Raw genomic sequence first — 12,500 nt, 5'->3', positions numbered from 1 at the left:
ACACACACACACGCACACACGCACACACACACACGCGCACACACACACACACACTCACACACACGGCGCAGAACTCCATTTAGCACTGATCTGTCTCCTGGCTCCTTCTTCCCACTAGCCATTATGTCCTCAACGGAACCCTCCTCCTCCCAGGTCTCAGACTCACGAGATCTTGGCGCAGACGGTGCACTTCCATTGCCGTCCTTTGGGGGGCGCTACGCGACACTCGCCGCAGACGCGCTGAAGACACTCTTCGCAGAGCTCCCCTCGGTCGAAGATCAGACCCAGGGTCTTCAGGCAGCGCGCGCACTGACGCTCTCCCACCTCCTGGGGGCGCCGCAAGCCCCTTCTCTTGACCTCCACTAGTTCGTTCTTCAACTTCCTGCGACAGAGAGACAGAGACAGACGGGTCATACTGGGTGACAGACAGACAGACAGACAGACACTGATCACCTCCACCTGCGGGACCCTCATCATTGAGGTGGTCCACCTCCAACTGTGCTCAGTAGGCAGAGCATGGTGCTAACAGCTAGCATGGTGCTAACAGCGCATGGTGCTAACAGCATGGTGCTAACAGCACATGGTGCTAACAGAGCATGGTGCTAACAGCATGGTGCTAACAGAGCATGGTGCTAACAGCATGGTGCTAACAGAGCATGGTGCTAACAGCATGGTGCTAACAGAGTATGGTGCTAACAGCATGGTGCTAACAGCGCATGGTGCTTACAGCGCATGGTGCTAACAGAGCATTGTGCTAACAGAGCATGGTGCTAACAGAGCATGGTGCTAACAGAGCATGGTGCTAACAGCGCATGGTGCTAACAGCATGGTGCTAACATAGCATGGTGCTAACAGCGCAATGCTGGTCAGTTTGATTGGGAACATACAGTATATACTGAAAAAGGTATGCAGACTATGCACTCACTGCAATGTAAGTTGTTTTGAATAAAAGCATCAGTTAAATGGCATATATTATTATTATTGCTATTATTATTATTATTATTACTATTATTATTATTGCTATTATTATTATTATTACTATTATTATTATTATTACTATTATTATTATTATTATTATTATTATTATTATTATTATTACTATTATTATTATTATTATTACTATTATTATTATTATTATTAGGTATTTTGCAAGTAGAGGTATGATGATGATGATGATGATGATGATGATGATGATGATGAGTATGATGACGGTGATGATGAAGATCAAGAAGAACAAGTGAAAAATGTATTCCATCATCAAGGAATATGTAAATGGTAAATGGACTGCACTTATATAGTGCCTTTTTTGCTGCTCCAAAGCTGCTCCAAAGCGCTTTACAACGGCCTCTCGTTCACCCATTCACACACACATTCACACACCAATGGCGGCAAGCTGCCATGCAAGGCGCCGGCCGGCCCGCTCACTGGGAGCAATTTGGGGTTCAGTGTCTTGCCCAAGGACACTAGACGGCGACTCTACCTCTTGCGCCACAGCCGCCCCGAATGTAATCATTGAGTCAGTGTATTATGATGGTGATGATGAAGATGATAACAATGAAGATGGATTGTAATACTCATGTCGGGTATTCTTGTTGGTTAATAAATGAAGAATATAATTCTGAGCAGTTTAAGACTATTTATTTAAACAAAGTACACATGTTACAGAATACAGCTGCGGCCAGAGGTGCTGAGATGATCAAGAGAAGAGTTGAATGGTGACCAAGAGAGAGAGAGAGAGCGAGAGAGAGAGAGAGAGCGAGAGAGAGCTACAGGGTGACCAAGAGAGAGAGAGAGCCCCTCAGGCCCACACCCTTATTTATAAACAATAGTATGTAAATACAGTTGCCAACAATGGTCCTATCACAGTCACTGTAGATGCTTGAGGTGTGAAAAAGAGGTATAGGTCAGTCACCTGTGATGTCACTCTAGCCTAAAGTCAGGGGGCAGGTCACAGATCACAGGAGCCATTTTTATAATACAGTCACTTCAGGTTCCATTTTGTAATGGTCATAGAACAAAGGGTCATAAAATACCTTGCTAGGCCCTACAGTCAGGAGGACCCTTAGTTATAACCAAAGGTGTTTATATATTCTTATACAGGATAGTGGTGGTCTAGTGGATAGTGAGTTGGACTTGTGATCGGAAGGTTGTGAGTTCAAATCCCGCCTGAAACCACACCACTACTAGTGTGCCCTTGAGTAAGGCACTTAGACCTCAGTTACTCCAGGGGGAATGTCCCTGTAATTCGTAATTGTAAATCGCTTTGGATTAAAAGCGTCTGCTAAATGGCAACATTATTAATTAATTATTATTCATTATTAATTAAAATTATTATATCTGGTTTCTATGTCTGTGTGTGGGGCAAAAATATACCACACTCACCGTATCCTCTTCTCCTCTCGTTTCCTCACTTTCTCATCCTTCTGCAGGACACTCAGGATCATCTCCCTCTCGTGCTCCAACAGGAAGGAGAGGTTCAGCTCCTCCCCTGTCTTCACCGCCGACTCCATCGCCCTCCCGACAGCCAATCAGAGCAGCAGAAGCAACACAGGTGTGGTCACATGCAGGGTGGGCGGGGGGGGGTCAAGGAATGTACTACATGACCAAGCTCAGCGTTCTGTGAGTGTTCTGTTTCGAGTTCTGCTTAGGGGTCTGTTAGGAGGGGTCCGTTACGGTCGGTCGGTCCTAGGGTTCCGTTAGCGTTAGCGTTAGCATGGTGGTTCTCCAGGTTCCTCCAGGTTCTCCTCTGGGTTCTTCTCCTGATGACCGGCGGGCGTCTCTCTGGTCTGTCAGAAAATAATCGTGACGTTAGAATTATAAGGTTCTATCTCCATTTTTGTCAAAATTTAGTTTTTTACATAATCTGATCCATTAGGTGTTTATTAATGCCTGTGTGGTGTTATTTTTTTAAATGTTGACATTTTTGAGTTAGTTAATTAATAAAATACAAAGGTTCCATCTCACAAAACATATTGGAATGTAAAAACTTTGACGCTCAATATCTCTGAACTACCCTAAACGGAGATAGAACCGTATCATTCTAAGATAGAACCTTATCATTCTAAGATAGAACCTTATCATTCTAAGATAGAACCTTATCATTCTAAGCTCACGGAATGACCTCCACAGGGCAATCACAGGGATCCTGAACATAACAGCACACATATACACACTCCAGTCAATAAGCACACATATACACACTCCAGTCAATAAGCAATCACTGCACAATGTTACAGGCTAGCCGGCCACTGATGTTAGAGACTAGCCTTACACGAAGGAGCTCCTAGTTAATCTGGCCGTCTAACCACACCGCCGGTGTTAAACTGCTAATGAACCGTTGGTATCGACCATCTGGATGAACAGGGTAACCACCGTACGTCTGTCAGCCCTACAGCAGTCGGCTATGACACCCAGTTATATTGGCCTAAAAGCCCTCAGTAGACACTCGCCTTTAATAAGTAAGCCATATCAACCGTTTATCAACTTACTCAAACACACACACATGCATGCGCACACGCACACACACACATACACACACGCACACACACACATACACACAGGAACACAGAACAATTGAATAGGGGAATAAGGAGAGGCAGTGGAAGAGAGAGGAAGAATGGATAGCATACACACACACACACACACACATACACACATACACACATACACACACACACACACACCTTGTGCTAATTAGTTTGCACCTGTCTTCTCAAGTGAGAACAGGTCTTCTGGGTGTGTGTGTGTGTGTGTAGGTCTTCTGGGTACACTGTGTGTGTGTGTGTGTGTGTGTGTGTGTGTGTGTGTGTAGGTCTTCTGGGTACACTGTGTGTGTGTGTGTGTCTGTGTGTGTGTGTGTGTGTGTGTGTGTGTGTGTGTAGGTCTTCTGGGTACACTGTGTGTGTGTGTGTGTGTGTGTGTGTGTGTGTGTGTGTAGGTCTTCTGGGTACACTGTGTGTGTGTGTGTGTGTGTGTGTGTGTGTGTGTGTGTGTGTGTGTGTGTGTGTGTGTGTGTGTGTAGGTCTTCTGGGTACTTCTGTTCAACTGTTCAACAGTGGAAATGTCACACAGCCGCCCTGCTGTGGTGCACTGTGGGAATGCTAACTGGCTAATTACTGAATGCCTCTGTCAAGACGCACACACACGCACACACACACACGCACCCACGCACACACACACACACAACTCCGACCATCAAGACTAGCTGTATTATCTGGTGCTTTGTCTGTTTTTGTGACTGTAGTTGAGGCGAGACAGAATGCCTGACCACGAGTTTCAGAAGCCTTTTGAGTGTGTGCAGTGTGTATTGTGTGCAGTGTGTATTGTGCTCTATGCAGTGTGTATTGTGTCTGTTCTCCCCTGCTGAGAGGAGAGGAGGACCATCTGTGAGGGCCATGAACAGAATGTGACATGGTCAGGTTGTCCTCAAATACGGCAATGTCATTTTATTTTATTTTTTTTCAGATTATGAAAGCGCAGATTGTAAGCTTTCAAATGATGTGTCATACATTGTGTCATAGTTGAAGAGGATATGCTTATTTATACAACAGTTAGTTCCGACCAAGTAATTTGATTGGACGAGAGGCATTCCATGAGTGCTGATATCCAGTATAACAGCACTGGGACTTTTAACTATATGTATCACTCCGCCGCACAGGCGTTCTACTAAATGACCGTTAATTAGACTACATGTTTGTGTTCAGGTTACTAGGCAACAGTCCATTTGAAGTTCAGTTGCGGAACTATTTTTGGTTTATTTTTATGATTAAATAAACAAACAAATCATAATCTTATTACTGTTAACTAATAAATTGCGCTGTAGAACTGTTGTATAAAAGCAATATCACACTCGAGGTCGTGCTGTTATAATGAATATCAGCACGGCTGTGATTGTCTTCCTACTCGGCCTGCGGCCTCGTACCTACGACCGAATCACAGCCGTGCTGATATTCAGTATAACACACTCCCTCTCGTGTGATATTGCTTAATTGAATGTTGGTACACCTCAAATAAAATAGCGGAGAGAAACGAGCTCTGAATCAAAACACACGCAAAACATCTGCTAGTAGGCTAGGGCTAAAAAGGAACTCATCACTACGAACATCTAACTGCATGTTTACCACATCACAACATGCTGATAGAACATCAACATGATAAAAACACAAAACTACACATAACTAGATGATCACACGGTCCTTGCTTTTGAACATGTCGTAAGACAGTGAGACAGTGAATCCAATTCACTAATTATTGTTTGTTATATCGAGTGGGCTCGATATAACCCTTCAACTTTCGCAATATGAAAAAAAACTGAAAACACTTTATATAGAAGCTTTTGTTCATTTGCGCAACTTGAGAATTGCCAACATGCAGCCCTCATCACCAGACCGTGTCACAAATTTGAACAATTCTCCTTTCTGTTTTTCCTGTCAGGACACAGCATCTAATTCGGTTGTTAAGTCGTGACGTGTTTCCCGGGTCCAACGTTGGCTGAGGCGCTCTCTTCGAAATGCCTCAGTAATAATAATAATTAATTATATTTATATAGCGCTTTTCCGAGGCTCAAAGACGCTGACAAATATGGGAAAAATGGGAAAGTGCTGCGTCCCTTGTTGTATGAATAGATCCGAGTCTAAAAAACGATTGAACTGTCATTCTACCGCTGTAGTACACTGGTACTCTGGTGCTTTAGTACACTGGTACTCTGGTGCTTTAGTACACTGGTACTCTGGTGCTTTAGTACACTGGTACTCTGGTGCTTTAGTACACTGGTACTCTGGTGCTTTAGTACACTGGTACTCTGGTGCTTTAGTACACTGGTACTCTGGTGCTTTAGTACACTGGTACTCTGGTGCTTTAGTACACTGGTACTCTGGTGCTTTAGTACACTGGTACTCTGGTGCTTTAGTACACTGGTACTCTGGTGCTTTAGTACACTGGTACTCTGGTGCTTTAGTACACTGGTACTCTGGTGCTTTACTACACTGGTACTCTGGTGCTTTAGTACACTGGTACTCTGGTGCTTTAGTACACTGGTACTCTGGTGCTTTAGTACACTGGTACTCTGGTGCTTTAGTACACTGGTACTCTGGTGCTGTAGTACACTGGTACTCTGGTGCTTTAGTACACTGGTACTCTGGTGCTTTAGTACACTGGTACTCTGGTGCTTTAGTACACTGGTACTCTGGTGCTTTAGTACACTGGTACTCTGGTGCTTTACTACACTGGTACTCTGGTGCTGTAGTACACTGGTACTCTGGTGCTTTAGTACACTGGTACTCTGGTGCTTTAGTACACTGGTACTCTGGTGCTTTAGTACACTGGTACTCTGGTGCTTTAGTACACTGGTACTCTGGTGCTTTAGTACACTGGTACTCTGGTGCTTTAGTACACTGGTACTCTGGTGCTTTAGTACACTGGTACTCTGGTGCTGTAGTACACTGGTACTCTGGTGCTTTAGTACACTGGTACTCTGGTGCTTTAGTACACTGGTACTCTGGTGCTTTAGTACACTGGTACTCTGGTGCTTTAGTACACTGGTACTCTGGTGCTTTAGTACACTGGTACTCTGGTGCTTTAGTACACTGGTACTCTGGTGCTTTAGTACACTGGTACTCTGGTGCTTTAGTACACTGGTACTCTGGTGCTTTAGTACACTGGTACTCTGGTGCTTTAGTACACTGGTACTCTGGTGCTTTACTACACTGGTACTCTGGTGCTTTAGTACACTGGTACTCTGGTGCTTTAGTACACTGGTACTCTGGTGCTTTAGTACACTGGTACTCTGGTGCTTTAGTACACTGGTACTCTGGTGCTGTAGTACACTGGTACTCTGGTGCTTTAGTACACTGGTACTCTGGTGCTTTAGTACACTGGTACTCTGGTGCTTTAGTACACTGGTACTCTGGTGCTTTAGTACACTGGTACTCTGGTGCTTTACTACACTGGTACTCTGGTGCTGTAGTACACTGGTACTCTGGTGCTTTAGTACACTGGTACTCTGGTGCTTTAGTACACTGGTACTCTGGTGCTTTAGTACACTGGTACTCTGGTGCTTTAGTACACTGGTACTCTGGTGCTTTAGTACACTGGTACTCTGGTGCTTTAGTACACTGGTACTCTGGTGCTTTAGTACACTGGTACTCTGGTGCTGTAGTACACTGGTACTCTGGTGCTTTAGTACACTGGTACTCTGGTGCTTTAGTACACTGGTACTCTGGTGCTTTAGTACACTGGTACTCTGGTGCTTTAGTACACTGGTACTCTGGTGCTTTAGTACACTGGTACTCTGGTGCTTTAGTACACTGGTACTCTGGTGCTTTAGTACACTGGTACTCTGGTGCTTTAGTACACTGGTACTCTGGTGCTTTAGTACACTGGTACTCTGGTGCTTTACTACACTGGTACTCTGGTGCTTTAGTACACTGGTACTCTGGTGCTTTAGTACACTGGTACTCTGGTGCTTTAGTACACTGGTACTCTGGTGCTTTAGTACACTGGTACTCTGGTGCTGTAGTACACTGGTACTCTGGTGCTTTAGTACACTGGTACTCTGGTGCTTTAGTACACTGGTACTCTGGTGCTTTAGTACACTGGTACTCTGGTGCTTTAGTACACTGGTACTCTGGTGCTTTACTACACTGGTACTCTGGTGCTGTAGTACACTGGTACTCTGGTGCTTTAGTACACTGGTACTCTGGTGCTTTAGTACACTGGTACTCTGGTGCTGTAGTACACTGGTACTCTGGTGCTTTAGTACACTGGTACTCTGGTGCTGTAGTACACTGGTACTCTGGTGCTTTAGTACACTGGTACTCTGGTGCTGTAGTACACTGGTACTCTGGTGCTTTAGTACACTGGTACTCTGGTGCTTTAGTACACTGGTACTCTGGTGCTTTAGTACACTGGTACTCTGGTGCTTTAGTACACTGGTACTCTGGTGCTTTAGTACACTGGTACTCTGGTGCAGGGATTTTCTGGTTTGGACCCGGAAGTTGCTAAACGTCACGTTTGACGTCAGACTTAACAACCGAATAGAACGACTTGTTCTTATGAACGTACCCTGGAGTGGTGGAAGGTGAATAAACCATGAGTTTATAAGTACCAACAACTTGCTGTAGTTACACAGACAGCAGTGATGTAGTTACACAGACAGCAGTGATGTAGTTACACAGACAGCAGTGATGTAGTTACACAGACAGCAGTGATGTAGTTACACAGACAGCAGTGATGCTGTAGTTACACAGACAGCAGTGATGTAGTTACACAGACAGCAGTGATGCTGTAGTTACACAGACAGCAGTGATGCTGTAGTTACACAGACAGCAGTGATGTAGTTACACAGACAGCAGTGATGCTGTAGTTACACAGACAGCAGTGATGCTGTAGTTACACAGACAGCAGTGATGCCGTAGTTACACAGACAGCAGTGATGCTGTAGTTACACAGACAGCAGTGATGCCGTAGTTACACAGACAGCAGTGATGCCGTAGTTACACAGACAGCAGTGATGCTGTAGTTACACAGACAGCAGTGATGCTGTAGTTACACAGACAGCAGTGATGCCGTAGTTACACAGACAGCAGTGATGCTGTAGTTACACAGACAGCAGTGATGCTGTAGTTACACAGATAGCAGTGATGCTGTAGTTACACAGACAGCAGTGATGCTGTAGTTACACAGACAGCAGTGATGCTGTAGTTACACAGACAGCAGTGATGCTGTAGTTACACAGACAGCAGTGATGCTGTAGTTACACAGACAGCAGTGATGCTGTAGTTACACAGACAGCAGTGATGCTGTAGTTACACAGACAGCAGTGATGCTGTAGTTACACAGACAGCAGTGATGCTGTAGTTACACAGACAGCAGTGATGCTGTAGTTACACAGACAGCAGTGATGCTGTAGTTACACAGACAGCAGTGCTGCATACCTTTACTGGAGGCATATGAATCAAACACAGATACTGTAACTGTCTGCTTGTGTGATTTACCTCCACAACGTCCATGGTGGGATTATCATTGTGAGAAGAAAAAATGAGCGTTATGAAAAACATTATGAACACAAAGGTGTGTGTTGTGTGTAGGTGGATCCAGTTCTACAGGGCCGTCATAGAGAACATCCTAACATCCTCCATCCCTGTCTGGTACGACTCTGCGTCTGCCCGATCCAAGGCCAAGCTACAAAGAGTCGTACGGACAGCTGAGCGGATCATGGGCTGCCCCCTGCCTCCCATCACAGACCTCCATAGCTCCAGATCACTGAAGAGAGCACGCAAGATTGTGTCTGACCCCTCACATCACATCCAGCTCACAGCTTGTTTACATGACTCCCTTCTGGACAGCGGTACAGGGCCACCAGGACAAAAACATCACGACACTTGAACAGTTTTTTTTCCCCAAAGCCATAGCCCTTCTCAATAATTGCTGATCATTGTACCTTGCACTTTACATGTTCTTGCATTTAGTTGTACAGTATTTATTCATAATATCCACTCATATTGGTACTGTATATTTTGTCTTGAGTATTGTCGTGTTGTCGTCTTGTTGTTGTATGTACTGTAGCTTGTTTAGTATGGTTGAACACCAAATCATGTTCCTAGTGCACTGCACATGGCCAATAAAGTTGAATTGAATTGAATTGATGTGGGATGGGAGAAGAGAAGAGTGGAGGGGGGGAGAAGACGGAGAAGGAGTGGAGTGAGGGGGGAAGAGAGGAGGAGGAAGAGAGGAGGGTAAACGAAGAGGAAAACAGCAAAGATAAAGAGGAGAACAAGGAGAGGAAGTGACGAGAAGAAAGAGAGGGGGAAAGGTTGAAGAAACGAGTGAAGGAGGGGGAGGATAGCGTGAACGGTGGTGGAGCTGATCAGTGTGCGTTGGTGGTCCTGAGTAGAGGAGCCGGCGCTCCCTCCCTCCACAGTCATTACCCTCTCTTTCATCGTCATCCTGTCTTCTCTCCCTCCTCTCCTCTTAGTCCTCTTTCCATAAATTAGTCCTAATGAAGAGAGAAAGCCACCTCTCTGGCGTCGGTCTCTGGCACAGAGGACAGAGAGGCGTCTGTGATTAGCATATGAAGTGTCGCTGCTCCTGCAGAACAGCTGAAAATCAACGCCCATGCAGAAACCAACCAAGCTTGAGCAACAGGTGTGTTCTTATGTTCTTTTATATATACTGTATGATCTGGTTTTAAATAAACTGTATGATCTGAGAATGACACGGTGCGTTGTGGCTATCACTTGTTCCCAGTAAAGATTTTTAAATTTTTTAAAGCAGTTCCTTTTTTATATTCACAGTCAAAAACACAGCATATGCCCTTAATTCAGTGAAGTACACTTATACACACAGACACACTTTACGGTTGAGAGAGTATATACAGCTGAAGTCAGAAGTTTACATTAGTTGAAAACTTATTTTTTTAAACATTCCACAGATTTCATGTTAACAAACTATAGTTTTTAGCAAGTCGTTTAGGATCTAATTTGTGCATGACACAAGTCATTTTTCCAACAATTCTTTACAGATAGATTAGTTCACTTATAGCACAATTCCAATGGGTCAGAAGTTTACATACACTAAATTGACTGTGCCTTTAAATAGCTAATAGGCTCATTGACATCACTCGAGTCAATTGGAGGTGTGCCAGTGGACGTATTTTAAGGGCTACCTTCAAACTCTGTGCCTCTTTGCTTGACATGATAGGAAAATCAAAAGAAATCAATCAATTCCGTATTCATTTTCAGATTCTCCTTCTCACCTTTAAGGCTCTCCATAACCTAGCACCCTCATACCTCTCTGAACTCCTTCTCACTCACACTCCCTCCCGTAGTCTCAGATCTCCTCTGCCAACCAACTTGTCATCCCTTCTGCCCGCCTGACTACTATGGGATCTAGAGCCTTCAGCCGTTCTGCTCCCCGCCTCTGGAACTCTCTGTCTCCTAACACTCTGGAACTCTCTGCCACCCAACATTCTGGAACTCTCTACCACCTAACATACGCAATATTGACACTCTCACCACTTTCAAATCCAGTCTTAGAAACACACCTTTTCACAACGGCTTACTTGGTTTGATCTCCTGTATTTTGTTTGTTGTTATATCAGATTTTGCAGTTTTTTATCTAATTTTGCTCTGTTGATTTTAATGTTTTGATGTGTTTTTAAACGGTCTTGTAAGGTGTCCTTGAGAGCCTTGAAAGGCACCCCTAAAATAAAATGTATTATTATTATTATTATTATTATTATTAAGACCCTAGCAAAAGAATTGTGGGCCGCCACAAATCTGGTTCATTCTTGGGAATTTCCAAACACTGAACACTGCGCTTAGGTGGCGTAGCGGGTTAAGCGCTGACCATGTAAACGCAGGGTCCCCGGTTCGATTCCGGCCGGGGACATATCCTGCATGTCATCCCTCCTCTCTCTCTCACCCATTTACATTTACATTTTTGGCATTTAGCAGACGCCTTATACCAAAGCGACTTACAATCAATACATTTGAATACTAAGCATGTGAATCAGCAGTCCACTATTCGTTGCAGGAAGAGTACTCTAGCTCGGGCCCGGGGCCACTGATAGAAGGAAAAACCTTCTCCCTATTATCGCCTTCTACTAAAACTTTTTTATTATTATTACTGGAGAAACTGAGAAACAGTACAAGGGGGGCAATAGAAGTCCTTAGGGACACAGTAGAGGGGAAAGCGGGTGTCTTTAGGAGACGTAGTGGTGAGGGGCAGAAGATGTCTCAGGAGGAGCAGCACCCATCCTTCCTGTCTAAATCTTCACTGTAACTGTCAATAAAAATGAAAAATATGAGTGGGACATTACATTTAATACAATATTTAAAATTTAAATACAATATAAAATAATAAACATCATAGGACCACACAGCCTTCATACCGCTCAGGAAGGACTAACACGTTCTGTCTCCTAGAGATGAACGTACTTTGGTGTGAAAAGTACAAATCAGTCCCAGAACAACAGCAAAGGACCTTGTGCAGGAAACAGAAGTACAGAAGTATCAATATAATCAAAAGTATGTATATAATAAGATAAAGATCTGACTTTTTGGAGAAATGTCCTCTGGACTGATGACATAATGACATCATGACCACATGACCATCTTCATGTTTGGAGGAAAAACGGGGAGGCTTGCAAGCCGAAGAACACCATCCCAACTGTGAAGCACGGGGAGGGGGGGGCAGCATCATGTTGTAGGGGTGTAGTGCTGCAGGAGGGGACTGGTGTATTTCATAAGATAGATGGCATCATGAGAAAGGAAAATGATGTGGATATATTGAAGCGACATTTCAAAACATCAGCCAGGAAGTTAAAGCTTGGTCGCAAATGGGTCTTCCAAATGGACTATGACCCCCAAGCATACTTCCAAAGTTGTGGCAAAATGGTTTAAGGACAACAAAGTCAAGGTATTGGAGTGGCCATCACAAAGCCCTGACCACAATCCTATAGAACTTGTGGGCAGAACTGAAAAAGTGAGTAGGAGCCAGGA

General features: G+C 44.3%; 1 protein-coding gene across 1 annotated transcript in view; it reads right to left on the bottom strand.

Moving 5' to 3' along the window:
- sytl5 (synaptotagmin-like 5) overlaps positions 1-2,510 on the bottom strand; it is a gene marked incomplete at both ends in the record, with an annotated part of 19,154 nt that extends 16,644 nt beyond the window's left edge. The window contains 2 exons of the mRNA XM_080537036.1: positions 167-382; positions 2,383-2,510. Coding sequence (XP_080393162.1) covers positions 167-382; positions 2,383-2,510 — 344 coding nt within the window. The remainder of the gene's footprint in view (positions 1-166; positions 383-2,382) is intronic.
- Between the last annotated feature and the right edge of the window lie 9,990 nt (positions 2,511-12,500).

The sequence above is a fragment of the Nansenia antarctica genome (genome assembly GCF_963989245.1).
Source record: "Nansenia antarctica genome assembly, chromosome: 7".
In the NCBI taxonomy this organism is placed as follows: domain Eukaryota; kingdom Metazoa; phylum Chordata; class Actinopteri; order Argentiniformes; family Microstomatidae; genus Nansenia; species Nansenia antarctica.
This window is presented reverse-complemented; position numbering and strand designations above follow the sequence as displayed.